General features: G+C 36.0%; 1 protein-coding gene across 1 annotated transcript in view; it reads left to right on the forward strand.

Annotated features, from left to right (window-relative positions):
• Window positions 1-14086, forward strand: part of TEX55 (testis expressed 55) — a 49920-nt gene extending 35834 nt beyond the window's left edge. Inside the window, exon 4 of the mRNA XM_074234106.1 lies at window positions 12658-14086. Within this exon, the coding sequence (XP_074090207.1) occupies window positions 12658-12684 (27 nt within the window). The 3' untranslated portion in view covers window positions 12685-14086. The remainder of the gene's footprint in view (window positions 1-12657) is intronic.
• Window positions 14087-19534: the final 5448 nt, after the last annotated feature.

The following is a 19534-nucleotide window of genomic DNA, read 5'->3' on the forward strand; positions in this document are numbered from 1 at the left end:
GGGCTGGAGAGTTTAAGACCTTGGAAAAAAGGATCAGACCATAGAGAATTACTTCAGTCCTATGGAAGAGCAAAACACATACTCTGATGATGATAAAATCGAAGCTTCTGTATCCAAAAACCTCCAAGAGAAATAGAAAATGGGCTCAGACTGTGGATAAGATCAGAAAAGACTTTGAAAAGCAATTCAGGGAGGTGGAGGAAAAATTGGGAGGAGAAATGAGAGCAATGCAGAAAAATCATGAAAACCAAATCAAAAGCTTGGTGAAAGAAATACAAAAAAAAATACTGAAGAAAATAATATGTTAAAAAACCAGTTTAGGCCTAATGCAAAAAGCAAAACAAAAGGCAAATAAGGAGAAGAATGCCTTAAAAAGTAGAATTGGCCATCTGGAAAAGGAGATAAAAAAGCTCTCTGAAGAAAATAACTCCTTCAAATGCAAAATGAAACTGAAGGAAGCTGATGACTTTGCAAGAAATCAGGAAGAAATAAAACTCTTCCCAAAAAGCTAAAAATTAGAAGAAAATGTGAAATATCTCATTGGAAAAACAACTGACCTTGAAAACAGATCCAGAAGAAATAATTTGAAAATTATTGGACTATCTGAAAGCCACGACCAGGAAAAGAGCCTAAACTTCATTTTTCAAGAAATAATACAGCAAAATTGCCCTGAGATCCTAGAAGCTGAGGGTAAAATAGAAATTGAGAGAATTCACCGGTCACCCCCTGAAAGGGATCCCAAAAGAAAAACTTCCAGGAATATTATAGCCAAATTCCAAAACTCCCAAATCAGAGAGAAAATTCTAAAAGCTGCCAGAAACAGACAATTCAACTACCGAGGCTCCATAGTCAGGATTACACAGGATCTGGCAGCATCTACATTAAGGGCTCATAGGGATTGGAATATATTCCAGAAGGCAAAAGATCTTGGTTTACAATCAATTACCCAGCAAAACTGAACATCCTCTTCCAGGGGAAAAGATGGATTTTCAATGAAACAGGGGACTTTCAAACTTTCCTAATGAGACAACCAGGGCTGAACAGAAAGTTTGATCTCCAAATACAGGACTTTGGTGAACCATAGAGGGAGTGGAAGAGAGGTACTAACTATGAGGAACTTGATGATGTTAAACTGTTTGTATTCTTGCATGGGAAGAAGATATTGATAACTCATATGAACTTTCTCATTTATAAGAGCAGCTAGAAGGAGCATATATAGACAGGACATAGGAAGGAGTGGAATATAATGGTATGATGTGGTAAAGGGATGGAGTGAAAGGGCGATGGGGGAAAGTACTGGAAGGAAGGAAAAGGAGATGAAGAAGCTGAGAGATTTCACATAAGAGTCAAAAAAAAGCTTTTTCAATGGAGGGGAGGAGGGAAGGAAAGGGGGAATGAGTGAGCCTTCATTCTCATCGGAAATGGCTCAGGGAGGGAAGCATACACACTTAATAGGGTGAGGAAATCTGTCTTGCCCTGGAGAAGGATGGGAGGAAAGGGATGGGATGAGGAGAAATGGGGGGGAGGGAAGGGAGGAATAGGTGACATAAGAGAGGAAAGATCAAGGGAGAGGGTACTCAGATGCAACATGCTTTTGGACAGGGCCAGGATGAAAGGAGAGAAAGAGAATAGAATAAATGAGAGTGGGGAGGAATAGAGTGGAAGTACAGTTAGTGATAGCAACTGAGGGAAAAATACTGAAGCAACTTCTCTGGTGGATTTATGATAAAGAAAGGAACTCACCCCAGATACAGAGCCATTGGAATCTGAACACAGACTGAAGTAGAAGTTTTTTCCTCTCTATTCTTGAGGTTTCCCATCTTCTTGGGGGGGGGGGTTATGTTTATTCTTATGTTTACACTTATAACATTCATTTTACATCAACGTATGGCATGGAAACAATGTAGACACTGTCAGACATCCTGGGGGGGGGGGGGAAGGGAGGGGGAGGAAAAATTGTAGAATTCAGAGCCTTGAAAAAAATGATGGGTACAATTTACTATTGTATATAATTGGAAAACAAATAAAATGTTAAAAAAAAAAAAATAGAGTAATGTGCCCAAAAGGCCAAAAAAAAGTGTGCATGCCCTTTGATCCAGCAATACCACTACTGGGTCTGTACCCTGAAGAGATTATGAAAAAGGGCAAAAACATCACTTGTACAAAAATATTCATAGCAGCCCTGTTGTGGTGGCGAAGAATTGGAAATTAAGTAAATGTCCTTCAATTGGGGAATGGGTTAATAAATGTGGTATATGTATATGTATATGATGGAACACTATTCTATTATAAACCAGGAGGGATGGGAATTCAGGGAAGCATGGAAGGATTTGCATGAACTGATGGTGAGCAAGATGAACAGAACCAGAAGAACATTGTACACCCTACAGCAACATGGGGTTGATTGACCAACCTTGATGGACTTGCTCATTCCATCAGTGCAACAATCAGGGACAATTTTAGGCTATCAGCAATGGAGAATACTATCTGTGTCCAGGGAAAGTATCATAGAGTTTGAACAAAGACCAAAGACTATTACCTTTAATTTAGAAAAAAAAAAGTTATCCTATTATGTAATTCTGCTATCTCTTATACTTTATTTTTCTTCCTTAAGGATATGATTTTTCTCTCATCACATTCAGCTTAGATCAATGTATACCATGGAAACAATGTAAAGACTAACAGACTGCCTTCTGTGGGGGGGGGGGGGTAGGGAAGGAAGATTAGGGGAAAATTTTTTAAATTCAAAATAAATAAAATCTTTAAATAAATAAATAATAAATAGTTAAGAATATAAACAAGAAAATAATTGGGAAAAATAAAATACCATTAAAAACAAAAAATTTGAAATAAAATCTTTAAAAAAAAGAAATAGAGTAATGGATCAGTGGATTAGGATAGGTTGAAAAGCAAACATGGTAAATGACTACAGCAATCTACTATTTGACAAACCCAAAGAATCAGCCTCTGGGATAAGAACTCACTATTTGGTAAAAATTGATGGGAAAACTGGAAAATAGTACGGCAAAATCTAGGCATAGATCCACATCTCATACTCTATACCAAAATAAGGTCAAAATGGGTATAAGATTTATACCATAGATAAATTAATAAATCATGAAATATTCTATCTATCTAATCTATAGAAAAGGGATAAATTTATGACCAAACAAGAATTAGAACACATTATAAACTGCAAAATGAATGATTTTGACCATATTAAATTAAAAAGGTTTTGCACTAATCAATGATGCCATATTTAGAAGAAAAGTGGAAAGCTGGAAAACAATCTTCACAACCAGGAATTCTGATAAAGGTCTCATTTCTAAAATATATAGAGAATTGCATCAAATTTATAAGTCCACAAGGTATTCCCCAATTGATAAATGGTCAATGAATATGAACAGTTTTCAAATAAAGAAATTAAAGATATATATATATATGAAAAAATGCTCCAAATCACTATTGATTAGAGAAATACAAATTAAAACAACAATGAGGTATCATCTCACACCTATTGGATTAGCTCAGATTAGAAAAAGGGAAGATGATCAATGTTGGAGAGGTTGTGGGAGGACTGGGACATTGATGAATTGTTGGTGGAGTTGTGAATGGATCCAACCTTTCTGGAAAGCAATATGGCACTCTGCCCAAAGAGCAATAAAACTGTTTATACCCTTTGACCCAGCAATTCCAATTCCAGGTCTATATCCAGAAGAAATAATCAAAAAAGGAAAAAGTCCTAAAAGTTCCAAAATATTCATAGCAGCTCTTTTTGTAGTGGCAAAGAATTGGAAATTGAGGGGGGTGGCTAAACAAGTTATGGTACATGAATACTATGGAATATTATTGTTCTATAAGAAACAATAAATGGTTGGACTCTAGAGAAGCACAGAATGACTTAACAGGATCTGATGCTGAGCAATGGGAATAGAACCAATAGAAAAATTTACACATCAACATTAAGAGATAAACAACCCTAATGGAGCAACCCCCTTAGCAGTCCAGAGAGCTAGGACAACTGTATTTGACAGATTATGGACTATATTATCCCCAACCAGAGGAAGAAATGCAAAACAAAACAAAATACACATAAAAAAACACCCCTACCAAATCTGATGAACACTTTATAAAAATTATCTCATGTATCTCTTTACCTTAATCCTAATTTCCCATGCCAAAAATGACTAATTTGTAAATATATTTAACAAAATATGTATGTAAAATGCTAAACTGACCATTCCCAACTGAGGGGAAAAGGGTGGGAAGGGAGAGTGAAGGGGAAACTTTATAACTTGGAAATATACATATACAAATGGATGAGAATAAATTTAAAAAGAAAAAGAAAAAAACCTTCACTTGATCTAACCATCCTTACTTGAACTAACCATCCCATATCTTGAACTCTTCTCCACAAAACTGAGGAAACCACTAGGTGCCTAATCTTCTCTTCTAAATCTCTTCAATCTGAAATCTAATCTCATGAATGGAAAATGTTCTTTCCCAAATTACTGATTATCTCAAATTTCTAAATCTAATGGCCCTTTGTCTTTTTTAATTTCTCAGCCTTTTGAAGTCACTATCCATTATCACTTCTTGAAAGTTTATGTGAAACTTATTTCTTCTAATTCTTCTACCTTTTTTACCACTCCTTCTCACTATCCTTTGATTGATCTTTATCCAGGTCATACTTACTGATATCTTCTGTCTTGGGACCTCTTTTTGTCTCCCTCTATATTACCTTCAATTTCACATCACCAACTACCTTTTGGACTTTTAAACTGAATTTTCCATAGTCATTTTGCAAAAATTGGGGGAATTCATTATCCCCAAATCCTCCTTTCTAGACCAACTTGCCTTTAACTGTGGTGAGCACCATCCTCCTCCTAGTGACCTAGGCTCTCAAACATATTCACACACCTCATATTTCTATTGCAAATTTAATTTTAATTACTTTTATTCAGGTTAAATGAAAACCAAAGCTTATTATCTTCAGTTTTTAAAAGTTGTCTTATGCATCATGTAATTTTGCTCTCTAATTATTTTTTCTTCCTTTTGGATCTGATTCATCTCTCACAATATGTTCAATTTAGATCTATGTTTATCATGAATGCAAATATAAAACCTATATCAGATTGCCTTCTGCTGACAGGAAGGAGGAGTGGGGACAGAAAAAAATTCTAAAACTCAAAACCTGGAAAAAAATTGGTAGAAACTACCATTATATGTAACTAGAAAACAAATAAAATATTTATATAATTAAAAAGGATAAACTGTAATAAGATCTTTAAATAAAAAAAGATATAATTCCCATTGCAAAAGAAAAAAACATTAAATGTAGACTAAAGTTTACAATCTTTAATTTTTAAAAGTTATCTTTTGTATTGTCTTTTTTCTCTCTTTCACAAGATGATTAATATAATCTATGTTTAGCATGTTTATACATGTATAGTTTATTTTAGATTTCTTTCTTTCAGGGGTCTGGGGCAGGGAGGGAGGAAAGGGAAGGAGGAAGAAAAATGTAAAACTTAAAACCTTGCAAAAAAAGATGTGTTGAAAACCACCATTGCATGTTGTTGAAAAAAATAAATAAAAATTAGGGGGGAAAATAATGATAGCATCCTGTTCTTTTTGTGATGGTTAATTGGAAATCAAGGATGAATCCATCAATTGGGGAATGACTAAACAAGTTGTGGTATATGATTGTGATGGAATATTATTGTGCTATAAAAAATGGCAAACTTGATGATTTCAGAAAAACCTGGAAAGACATATTAACTACTGCAAAATGAAATTAGTAGAACCAATAGATCATTGTACACAGTAACAGCAATATTGTATGGTGAAAAATTGTGACTGACTTAGCTATTCTCAGCAGTACAATAATCCAAGACAACCTTTCATGATTGAAGGATTTGTGATGAAACATGCTACTTCCAGAGAAGGAGCAGATATTGGCTGGATACAGACTGAAGCATGCTATTTTTCACTCATTTTTTTTCTTTTGAGTCTTCTACAAAGTGACTAATATTGAAATGTTTTTCATGATTACACATGTGTAATCTATATTGAATTGCTTGCTATTTCTGAAAGGGGGAGGGAAAGTGGAATAGAATTTGGAACACAAAACTTTAAAAATGTAAAAAATCATTTTAACATATAATGGGGGAATAAAATATTATTTTCAAAAAAGAATGATGCCATCCACATAGATAAAAATCACTACTTACTTACTTGATTCTCCCTTCATATCTCTGGTATATGTTCCTTTCTTTCTAATCATATAGCTACCACCATAATTTAGCCCTTCAGAATCTCCTGCCTAGACTATCAAGTTAGCCTTCTGATTAGATTTCCTGCCTCATGAGTCTGTCCACTCTAATCCGTCTTCCACTCAGTTTCCAAAAGTGATTTTTCTAAAGCATAGATCTGACCCAACTCCCACTCCCACCTATTCAATAAACTCCTGAATCTCCCTATTACCTATGGTTCAAAGATGCTAAGATAAGAGATGGAATGGCATGTGCAAAGAAGAGCCAGTAATGCTGGATCATAGAATGCATGGAAGAGTGTATTGCATTCTATGATTCAGCAGTACAGGTCTATTTGTTCTTCCTTGCATATGTCATTCCATCTCTTACCTAGCATCTTTGTACTAGTTCTCCTTGCCTGAATTTCTCTCCCTCCTTGCCTTAGTCTCTTGGTTTCCCAGGGTTTCTTCAATACTCAGCTCAAATTCCACTTTTTATAGGCAGTCTTGACTGATCCTTTTGTTGCTTTATGCCTTCCTTTCTGATATTACTTTTGACTTCATGTATAGTATCTTATAGGTACCTGATTATTTTCATGTTTGTCTCCATTTGAATGTAAGCTCCCTGACTGTTTTGGTCTTTCTTTGAATCTCCAGTACTTGGTGCAGAGTCTAGCACATAGCAAACCTTTATTAATTGCTTATTGTCCAACAGGAGGCATCCTGAGTGAAAAAGGCATCACCAGAAATGCCATCTCTTTACACATCTTACCAGGATCCTAAGCACAAAGGTCCATAAAGAATTAGTACCTGCTGCCATCATCCAACCCCATCTTAGCCCACTCTGACATCATCCTGGTGAGCAACAATCATAATGGAGATTTGACCTAGCATATGTCACTTCCAGCTGATTCCTCAAACAGCCACAATTGATACCTGGAATAAGAAAGTTTGGCCACCCAAATCCTTAGCACTGTCAGTTGATTATCAGAAATTAAATTTAAATCATTCTAAAGAAGACATGTTTGTACATGGAGATGAGGAAAGTGCATTCTAGAAATGGGTGATGGCCAGTGTGAATGCATGGAGACAGATAATGGGTTCTCAAATTCAGAGAACAGTTAGTAGGCTTAGTTTTGATGGAATATATAATGTATGATGGGGAGTAATGTGAAATATGCATAGAAAAAGAAGTTGGAGAAAGAATGTGAAGGGCTTTAAATGCAGCAGATTTTGTGTTTTATCCAAAGTCAATAGGAATTTACTGAAGCATTTTTGAGCAGAGGAGGGACATGATAGCACCTGTGCTTTCAGAATTTCAGGCAGGAGGATGAATCAGAGAGAGAGGGAAGTAGTGGATGCAGGGAGTCCAGTAGAAGGCTAGTACAAAAGTTTGGTTGAAAAGGGCTTGAAAATAGAATCTAGCTATGTGAATAGAGAAAAGGGAACAATTTTAAAAAACTTTGGAAATAGAATGGAAAACTTATTATTTGAGCTGAGTGAGAGTAAAGTGCCTGATTGTTTTTTGCTGATTCCTTTTCTTGCAAACTTTTTTTTTGGTTCTGAGGAGTCTTGGTGATTTGACCAACTTAATCTGGAGCCAGTTAAGCTATGTTTGTAGAAAACTGCCTCTTGAATATGCTAGGAAGAATATTCCTTTCCTTTAAAACCATTCCTTATTACTTTTTTAGTGAATAAATATGATTGAACCATTATTACTTGAAAAGTAACTCAAAATGATGGAAAGAACACTGTCTCTGAACACAGAGGAGCTGAGTTAAGATGCATCCTCAGAAAAGTACTGCCTATGTGTTCTTGGGGAATCCACTTCATTTCCTTATGCAAGACTTTCCTCTGAGATCCCTTCCAGGTCTAGATCTATTACCCTATGGTCCTGATTTGAAAAATATTAGGACTAGATGACTATCATTTCTTTTTTTTTAATTTTTTTATTGCCTTTTGAATTTTACAAGTTTTCCCCCAATCTCACTTCCCTCCCTTCACCCCCTTCACCCCCCCCACAGAAGGCAGTCTGATAATCTTTATATTGTTTCCTTGCTATATAACAATCAAAACTGAATGTGTGGGAGAGAAATTATAGCCTTTTTTTTTTGCAAGGCAATGGGGTTAAGTGGCTTGCCCAAGGCCACACAGCTAGGTAATTATTAAGTGTCTGAGGCTGGATTTAAACTCAGGTACTCCTGACTCCAGAGCCAGTGCTCTATCCACTGCACCACCTGGCTGCCCTGAGAAATTATATCCTTAAGGAAAAAATAAAATATAGGAGATAGCAAAATTACATAATAAGATATTTTTTTAATTAAAGGTAATAGTCTTTGGTCTCTTTAAACTCTACAATTCTTTCTTTGGATACAGAAGGAATTCTCCATCACAGATACCCTAAAATTGTCCCTGATTGTTGCACTGATTAAATGAGCAAGTCCATTAAGACCAATCATCAACCCCATGTTGCTGTTAGGGTGTACTATGTTCTTCTGTTTCTGTTCATCTCATTCAGCATCAGTTCATGCAAATCCTTCTAGGCTTCTCTGAATTGCCATCCCTCCTGGTTTCTAATAGAACAATAGTGTTCCATAAAATATATATATATACCACAATTTGTTCAGCCATTCACCAATTGATGGACATTCACTCAATTTCCAATTCTTTGCCACCACAAACAGAAGAGCTATGAATATTTTTGTATAAGTGATGTTTTTACCCTTTTTCATGATCTCTTCAGGGTATAGACCCAGTAGTGGTATTACTGGATCAAAGGGTATGCACATTTTTATTGCCCTTTGGGCATAATTCCAAATTGCTCTCCAGAAAGGTTGAATGAATTCACAGCTCCACCAACAATGTATTGGTGTCCCAGATTTCCCATACCCCTTCCAACATTGATCATTTTTGATAACTATCATTTCTGAACAAATAAAACCATTCTTTTTCTGGAGAGACTCTTTGCTCATATAGTCACAATTTGTGTTTACATAGTTCATTTTCAAAATACTGGAATTTTATTTTTCTCCCTTCTTTTACTATCCCTCTCTACTAGTACTCAATATGTTTAAGGTACAATATTTAAAGAATTGTAAACACTCTGAAGTACCACCTCACATCTCTCAGATTGATTAACTTGACAAGAAAGTGATCAATGTTGAAGGGGATGTGGGAAAACTGGGACACTAATGCATTGTTGATGGTGTTGTAAACTAATCCAACCATACTGAAGAGCAATTTGAAACTAGGCCCAAAGATCAATTACCCCAAAGAGATCATAAAGATCATTTTAATCATTCTGATAGGTGTGAGGTGGTACTTCAGCATGTGTATTGTGCATGCCCTTTGTTGCAGCAATGCCACTACTAGGTCTGTATCCCAATGAGATCATTAAAAAAAATGGAAAAAGACTCACATGTACAAAAACATTTGTAGTAGCTCTTTTCATATGACAAAGAATTGGAATATGAGGGGGATGTCCATCAATTGAGAAATGACTGAACAAGTTGTGGTATATGAATGTGATGTTGTTCTGTAAGAAATCATGAACAAGCCGACTTCAGAAAAGTCTGAAAAGACATATATGAACTGATGCTTAGTGAAATGAGCAGAAGTTTTGTACACATTAACAGCAACACTGTGTGATGATCTAACTATGATGGACTTAGCTCCTCTTGGCAGTTCAATAATTAAGGACAATTCTAAAAGACTTGTGATGGAAAATGCCAGCCACATCAAGAGAAAAAACTATAAAGTCTGAAGTAGACTAAGCATACCATTTTCATTTTTTAAAACTTGTTTTATGCTTTTTTCTTTTTCTTGTGTTTTTTTCCTTTAGTTTTTATTCTTCTTTTGCAACATGACTAATGGGGAAATAGGTCAAACTTGATTGTTCATGTATAACCTACATCAGATTGCCAGTTGATGCCAATGTCATTCTGACAATTAGCTTTTAGAAAAGACTTTACAAAATTTACCAACATGGCACAGTTAGAATAGTTGATTCAAAACATTTTTCCAAATATGATGATATCAATTACTTGAACCTTTAGTCCTATGAGTATAACAAGTTCCAAGAATTGTCACAATATCTTTTTTTTTTTTTTTTAGTTTTTGCAAGGCAAATGGGGTTAAGTGGCTTGCCCAAGGCCACACAGCTAGGTAATTATTAAGTGTCTGAGACCGGATTTGAACCCAGGTACTCCTGACTCCAGGGCCGGTGCTCTATCCACTACGCCACCTAGCCATCCCCACAATATCTTTTAAGGAAAAGCTAGCCCACTTAGCATGTCTGCTTATGTTAGGTAATTTCTTCCACCAGAATATATAGGTATATGTGCATACATGAGTATGTGTGTTGGTGAGAGGGTGTGTGTGTGTGTGTGTGTGTGTGTGTATACAAAAGTTCTACAGATATTCTATTCAACCCATAGTGTGGACAACAGCTTTACATTATCATCTAAGTTATTCTTACATAGATAATGAGGCTAACCTCATAGGTGAGCATAGGTTTCATTTTGTATGCTTTTGAGTGTTCTAGGACTTGAACCTGCACTCCTTTTTTTCATATTGCTGAAAATCAATGATAACTGCCACTCTACAGTGAGGTGTCAGGGAAGATATTCATATATAATCTGATATTTAAAAAAAATTTTCTTGGGGCAGCTAGGTGGCGCAGTGGATAGAGCACCGGCCCTGGAGTCAGGAGTACCTGGGTTCAAATCCGGCCTCAGACACTTAATAATAATTACCTAGCTGTGTGGCCTTGGGCAAGCCACTTAACCCCATTTGCCTTGCAAAAACTAAAAAAAAAAAAATTTCTCTTCAGTCATTTAAAAAGTCTTTTTTTAAGTTTTCCAGTGAACCAATATCTTCTATTTATTGCATCATTATTTATTATTTGGTTTTATTGTAGAATGGTATCTAAATTTGGTGTTAAGGGTATCAGAGTTTCTACATTTCATTGTGTATTCCTGGGGCACATGATTAATTTTTACTTAAAATCTATGAATGTTTGAAAAAGGTATGTCTTTTGCCTTTCTGAGTTTTCTCTATATTTTTATTAACTTTAGTTTAAATCTCTGTGATTTTTTAAAATATATTTCTGATAAATTTATCTTATCAGATATGAGGTATGAAAATGTCCTACTGTTATAGCTATATGTATAATGAATCTCATGAAGTGTTTGTGTTATTTGAATTTTAATTGGATTTCCTTGAACTATAACCAATTACTGTCTTCCATTTATAATTATAACTTCAAAAAATGCAGATACAAATAATGCAACCACTTCATGGGATTGATTGTTCATACTAATCAGTACCTAGCTGTATCTTTTTTTCTTATCATAAGCCTGTGATGTTGTCCTATTTGGATTTTGCTGTACAATAATTAGATGTATATGTATTTAAGAATCATATATTCTATATAATGCTTTTTGGCATAATATGATTTTGATGTTCTTTTTTGCCTCTTTTAGCCTAAATTCAACCTTGCTGAAATCATTAATGCCTCTACCACTTTTTCTGATTTGATACTGGCATGGTCAATTTGAGACCAGTTTTTTACTTTGAATTTCTTTATACTTTTTTGGATTGAAAGTAGTTTAACAGCAAGATATTGCTGAACTCTACTTTTTAACCCTTTGACTCTTTGAATTTTAAAATCATTAGGGTTCATCTTTCATTCAACAATTCTATTGGAAAAGAAAACATTTCTTTTATTTGTATAAATAATACAGAATATCAGTTTCTTAGGTCAAGGACTATTTCATTTTTTTGGTCTTTCTATCTCCAGCACTTAGCATGATGTTATTAGCACCTAAGCAATACTTAATAAAAGTGTGTTGAATTGAATTATTTTGATTATTAATCTAAACTTAATAGAACTGAATAAACAGTATTCATCTGTCATGTATTAATAAAAATGAAGGTTATTTTAATTGGATTTCACTTTGATCAGGTAAGACCTCACTTTGAGGTAAATTGCTCAGTCCTTCCTTTGAATCCCCTTTTGTTGTGGTTCCTTTGTTCCTTTCTGTTTTTCTGAGGGAAATAAATCCTTCCAATGGTGTTTTAGACAATATAGAATTGAGAGAGTTATTATATTTAAATAGGAATTGTTTTTATCTTACTATAAGAAGTGTGAATTATTTAAAATAATTATCTTTCTTACTGGAAAGCTTAGGTATTGTTTAAAGACTTCCTTGAAGTGGCCATAACTCCCTAAAGTATATTTGTTTCTTTCATATCCATCTCCTGACTTCATAAGAACATATTGAGTTTTGCTAACTATGCAACTCAAGGTTTGAGTCATGTTTAAAATTTATAAACACTGTATTTCAATCTCTATAGGAGTATAATTTTCATTGATATATTTTATTTTTTTATTGTTCCCCTCCCAGAGAATGATTCCTTATATCAAAGAATAAAAAGAAAAACAAATAGTCCAACAAAACTACCCAGTTCATCCATCAAGTCTAACTTTATATGCAATGTCCATAAACAGCTATGACTGAAGAGACAAATCAGTTTGGGAAGGCTCACTTTCCTTATCACCATCAATAATAATTCAGCACCTTCTCGACTACCTTTGCAACCAGTATTGGAGGAATGCCTATGTTGGCAAGGGGCCAATCATCCCCTTCAATTGAAATCAGCTGCCACACAGGAGGTATGTCAGCCTAGCTAAAGCAGGTACTGTCAGAGAAACAGGAGCTAGAATGTAATAGGTGTGTCAAGCTAACTACCAGTCCTCATTCTTTGACCACCATTTCCTCCCCTCAGATCCTGATGGAGACAACCCAGCTCCCTGAACCCAAAAGCCTTGGCAATAGCAATTTTTCCAAGTCAATCACCTCAAACATCATCCTGAAAGCAAGACTTTTTAGGGATGCAGCCTGGCAACTGGCTCCCATGGCTACTCTAGTCGGAGCTACTGAAGACCCAGAAAAAAAGTTTTTGCAGCCAATCTTTGGCACCATTGAATGGTTGGATCTCAAATATTAAATGACATTAGAGAAGTAATAGTAACATTAACCTGCCTCTGCACCCTAAGGGCCATGGGATCTTTCCACCTACTTTACTTCCACATATGTTATCTGAGCTTCTTGAGAGCAGGACCTGTCTTATTTTTCTATTTGCATTCTTGTATTTGTATGATGTGTTTCACACATAAGTAGGGTTTAATAAGTACCTTATTTATTTATTCATTCATTCTATACCCATAGTCCCTCACTTCTGCAAAGAAGGGAAGGAGGTGCATTCTCATATGTCCTTCATAGCCAAGCTTGTTTTTTCATTTCACAATTTTGATTGTTTTGTTGTTCGATCCATGTACATTGTTGTAGTATTATGTATATTGTTTTCCTTGTTCTGTGTATTTCACTTTGCACCACTCCCATATTTCTCTATATTCATTGTTATTTGGTTTGATCTAATATTCCACTATATTCATGTTCCAAAATTTGCTTAGCTATTCTTCTTTGTTTTTAACTTTTTGGTAATACAAATGTCCTATTGTAAGTATATTTTTGTACCTGGAATCTTTCCCTTTACTATTGATTTCTTTTATGCTTAGCAATGGGATCTCTGAGATACAGCTAGGGGCAATGTAGATGATTTCTTTGCTTAATTCCAAATTGATTTCCTGAGTGGGAAAACCTCATACAGCTTTGTCTCACTCCTCTCTAATGATGTAATATTATGTGTTATAATGATTTACATAGAAATCTTATTCCTCCTACAAAATTTCAAGTTCCTGAGGGGTTAAAAAGAAAAAAAGCTATGTATTTGTAACCACACCAGTTCAAAGGTCCACACACAACAGAAATGTAATAAATGGTTGTAGATTTTATCAACTATATGACCAATAAACATGTATTAACACCATATGTGCCAGATGCTATGCTAGTCACTGCAAATACAAATACAAAGAATTAAGCAATCTTTAATCTTAGGAGTTTGCAATCTAATTTTTTTGTGGGGGGAGGTTGGGCAGGGAGACTGGAACTACATCTTTAAGAATCTGCATGTAGTAATAATCTGAATTTACTCTCTCAACCCACATGTGCCTTAGCAGAGCAGGTGCCCAGAGGACAGCTATATCTCATTGTTCTAGGAGTAACCCAAAGGATTATGGGCCCAAGTCCTCATTCTAGTATATTTACCCCCAGCATCGGTTGCCAGTGATTAATGTCCCAATTTCATTTAACCTATTTATATCAAGTAACTTTTAGCAAAATCATATTGACTAAAAAGTTATTTTTAAAAAATGAAGTACAAACAAATCCCCCCAAACTGGCAGCATATCTTTCTCAGATCCAGCAAGAATGGCCACAAACTTAAAGCAGTTGCTATAAAGCATTTGTACTGCCAAATTCTCCTCTGAATACAGCACAATGGTTAGAGTTATTACCTGGCCTGTAGGACAGGGTGTCTTGTCTACTGGGTTGGGTCATTGCTAAGTTAAATCTTACAGGTCAATCCTCTGGGCTTTGGCTTTTTGAAAACTTATCATTCTTCTGACCTTTCAAAGTTTCTAATGTCAATCTTCCTTCACCTAAGAACCAAGAAAAATAAATAAATTCAAAAGGTCCGGAAATACCACCAGGGCCATGCATCCATAGGCATATCATCCTTGGAGAGGAGAATGACTGCTGGCATTATCCCTTCCTCCCTTTCCCTACCGGATACTTAGAACAGTCCTTCCTTATTACCACCAAAAGAGAAAAATGAGTCATCCACTCATTGTATGCACATTCAATTCTGCCTCAGAAAACAAAAAAACTTGACTTCACCATCCTCTGGCATCCTAGGGCATATCATCCTGGGCAGGGAGAGTGGGTTACTGACATTATCCCCTCCTCCCTTCCTCCACCAGATACTTAGAACAGGTCTTTCCTTGATAACCACCAAAAGAAAGAGAGAGATGAGTAATTCGGTTAGTACCTTTTGTATGCACATTCAATTCTGCCTCAGAGGACAATCAAAAGACTTGTCATCAACACCCAGTTAATTAGAGGGGAGGAGAGGATACTTATATGTGTTCAGAAGTGGAGAGCTGAATCCCTCCATTACATGTCAACACAGATTTTGGGAAACAGGAAATATTCACATGGACCCTCTGCTTATGCTCCCAGAACTGGGTTCTCATTGGCCAGTCCCTATTATTTACTAAATAAATATAAAAAAAAATTTAAAAAAAATACTATGTAGCTAAATATAAGGTACCCAGAGATGGAGAGTACTAGCAGGAAAGTCTTCATGTACAAAATTTGAGCAGTGTTTTGAAGAAACTTTTGAAGAATTATATGAGATGTGGGGGAAGATTCTAGGCATGGGAGACAACCAGAGCAAAGGAAAAGAGATAGGAGTCAGGAGTGAGTCAACTTTTCTTTATTCTTTAGAAATCAACAAATGGTAGAAATCAGATTTTGTTGATTGGCTAGACAAGTTGTATCAAACTTAAATAAAAATGAACCTCTGCCTATGTGGAAAAACCACAAAATAACCATCTATGCTGTACTGTATTTTTATTTATTTTGCTAAAAATTTCCCAATAACGTTTCAATTTGGTTTGCATTAGGGAGTTTTGCAGATCACAACTAGCTATGAGTTTGACACTTTTGGTCCAGACTCAGAAAAGTGATGAAGAAAAAATGTTAATAGCATAGATTAAACTTAAAAGTCTGTCAACATACACTTTTTCTTCAGAGAACCAGTTAATAACCATTTATCAACACACTCCCCCTGTGTTCAGAACAGAGAGTAGGCTTAATGTATGAGAAAGGGAATAATGTTTATGGAAGTCAAGAAGATCAACTGGGGCCAGGTTGTGAAAGTTTAAAAACTAAACAGAGAAGTCTATTTTATCATAGAGATAATGAGAGCTCCTGGAATTTCTTGAGTTAAAGTGAAATGTAAGATCTGGGTTTAAGGAGAATCACTTCCTCTTTATGTGGACAGTATACTTGAATAAAGAAAATCAGTTAGTGAACTGTTCTAATAATCTAGGCAAGAGGTCAGGAGGTCCAGAACTAAAGTGGTGACCATGAGAGTAAGAGATGAGTGAAAACAGAATTGGAATTTGATAATTACATAGGAACAGCTTGGCACAGTGGCTTCAGACCTTCCAACAGAATCAGAAAAATTTAAATTAAATTCCTTTTCCCGACTCCCACTGGCTCTGTGATTCTGAACAAACCATTCAGCCTCTTAGCTAAGACTGTTAATGGTAAAACAGTTGCTAATCAGCATCAGTGGAAAGAATTTCCTTGCTGGGATTTCCTTCTACTCACAGTCATGGACTCATTCTTAGCGGAATACAAAGTGCATAAAGGAGTTTATGCAGATTTTTATGATCCATAAAACATTTCTGGTTTTACATAGATCAGATTCAGTCTTGGGTATTGACCTCCAAATCATATCACTTTGGTTTACTTTGTCCCTATCCAGAGTTTTCTCTGGGACCCTTAGAAAATAAATCACGATCAGGTGTCATACTGAGGTAAGAGTTCTCATTTTCTATGCAAGCTCTCCAAGTTCCAATGCAGATGAGATATGACAACCTTGATTTCACCACATAGAACATTCAAAGTACTATAAAGGACTCACACTATCCCTTACCAGTTGCCATAATTCTCTCTGTGAGTTTCATATCCCCATATCTAAGGAACCTATTTTCACAGTCCTCTAAACTTATAGAAGTTGTTTGAACCATCTTCAGAAAGAAAACAAACTTGGGGGAGGCTAGGTGGCGCAGTGGATAGAGCACCGGCCCTGGAGTCAGGAGTACCTGGGTTCAAATCTGGTCTCAGACACTTAATAATTACTTAGCCATGTGGCCTTGGGCAAGCCACTTAACCCCATTTGCCTTGCAAAAAAACCTAAAAAAAAAAACCCCAAAAAACTTGAAGTTGCTGAAGAAGAACAAATAATCTTGAGGCTGCTGGAGAAGCAAGCCACGTTCCATCAGACCTGCATTGTCTGAATAACTCATTATAAATATGAAAGTATCAAGGTGTGGTTTTTGTTTGGTTTTGTTTAGTTGGGAGTGTTTATTAACATTTCTTGATCTCTATAGCTCTGAATAAAAAGAAAATCATTAGCTCTAACTGAGGAATGTAGGTTCAGAATGTTTATGTCTGCCCCTTTCACAGGGTCTATCCTTTTTGATAGATCAAAGGGAAAGGTTTTGTCTGTGCAGACCTTTTGAAATGTGCATCTTAAAGAATGGCTTTCAAGTTGTGTATCAGATCTTTTTATGAAGGTAGGAGAACTGCTCTGGTCATCTAGACAAGATATATATATATTTTTTCCTTTTACCACCTTGGTAAGAAGAGACAGCAATCCTGGCAGGAAATCAGATCTCAGTTTCTGACACATAAACTCCTCTGGATCAAAGTAATCAGTGGCAAACAAATGTATAACCTGATTGGTGCTGCCACGAGGTTTAATCATTCCATGTTCATTCTGTCCACCAAAATTTTCTGTTGTTGTTGGCATTTGTAAGGATGCCATTCACCTATGGGTTCTTCTAAGATCCTAGAGAATTAAACTTCATTTATGAAACTAACTTTATTGTTTTATTTTAGCCAAAAGGGAAATAATGGTTTATATATATATTTTTGTCAAATATATCACAGCTCAGTCCCTAACTGTTTGTAGTTCTAGGGCTACAAGCTAGATCCTCATTCCAGTAACTCATTATACACCTTCAAAAGGCCAGGGGTCAGGAACTCTGGTTATCGGGCTATGTGGTTCTCCCTTCCATAGCTGCCATTGCTTTTCCATAGTTAATGCCATGAATTTGAAGTTCAAGAACTCATCTGAGGCCATGTGATCAAAGGACCTTACCCCTGCTTCTCCCAGACCCCCCTTGGACTGGAAAGGGTAAGAGTATGCTACTTCTGAAACACTAAAAAAGGTCTTGGATTCAAACCTTGTCAAATGCTCACTACTTCTTTGACCTTGGGAAAGTCACTCCTGACCTCAGTTTCCTCTTCTGTAAAAATGAGGGATTAAACAGCAGGTGTGGTAGCTGTGATTATAGCTGCTGAGGAGACTGAGGCTACATTTTGGGTCTCTTTCACTGGGGAACAATGAAATGTGATGGCTAAACTGATCAGGTATCCACACTAAGTACATCAATATTTAAGGCCCCAGACACTAGGGGCCCACCAGATGGCCTGCAGAAAGTTGAGCTGGCCAAGGACAGAAATGCAGTAGGTCATAACTCCTCTGCTAATTACTGGTGAAATTAAACTCATGAGTAGTAACCTTTGCAAGATAACAAGACCTAGTCTTTAAAAAAAAGTTTTTAAAAATGAGAGAATTGGTATAGGAAGCTTCTGAAGTGTACCTTTCAATCTTAGGTCTATGATCCCCATTGTGGCTTCTACCAGTAACTCCATGAGAATAATTGTGTTTCTAACTAAGTATTGTCTATCTCACTTCCCTAGAAAGGTTTCCTCTTAGGTCTCTGGTTTCTGAGGCCCAATTCTTTGTCTCTGATTCTTTCCAAAAAGAATATACTCTGCAATGAAGATTCCCTTTTAAAGATGTAACACAAAGAAATGACTTTGATGCGCTCTAGCCATAGTCAATAAATTCTTCCCCAAAAGCTGAGACTCACTTACCAGTTCTAACGGTCCAAGAATTGTCCTTAATTCTCTCAAGAAGGTGTCATGAGGCATAACCATACCTTCTGTAGGATAATTGTCAAGTTTGGGAACCTTGTAGATCAATCATCATATACATATCTTGTACCTTCTAGACTATAAGCTTCTCAAGGTCTAGGTCTAAGCCTTATCATAAATAGCATCTAGCACAGTTCAATCAATAAACAAATATTTATGAAGGGCTTACTATGTGCTAAGCACTTTGGATACAATTATTATTCCTACCCTCAAGGAACTTACACTCTAATGGAGAAAGATAACACACACAAAAAAAGCTGTAAAGAGAACAGAAGGAGGAGAAGGAAAGGTACCCAGTACAGGGGTACAATGAAGACATCAAAAGGAGTACAGTGGATGGGAAATGAAGTATTTTGAACATTAATGTCATATATCAGTCCCCTATCTAATGTCTTAGGTTAATGATCTTACAGGACTTACAAGTAATAGATACCCAGTAAGAATATATTGAGGGACACCTCTGGGTTACCATATTGTCCCCATTTTCATTAATCCCTATTCTCTCTCTCTTTTCTCAGAATCCCCTTTTTTGAGGAGAGGGGAGAAATCCCTCCCATTCTCCTTAGGATTTGCTTAAGAGAGA

The sequence above is a fragment of the Macrotis lagotis genome, chromosome 1, assembly GCF_037893015.1.
Source record: "Macrotis lagotis isolate mMagLag1 chromosome 1, bilby.v1.9.chrom.fasta, whole genome shotgun sequence".
NCBI classification, from domain to species: domain Eukaryota; kingdom Metazoa; phylum Chordata; class Mammalia; order Peramelemorphia; family Peramelidae; genus Macrotis; species Macrotis lagotis.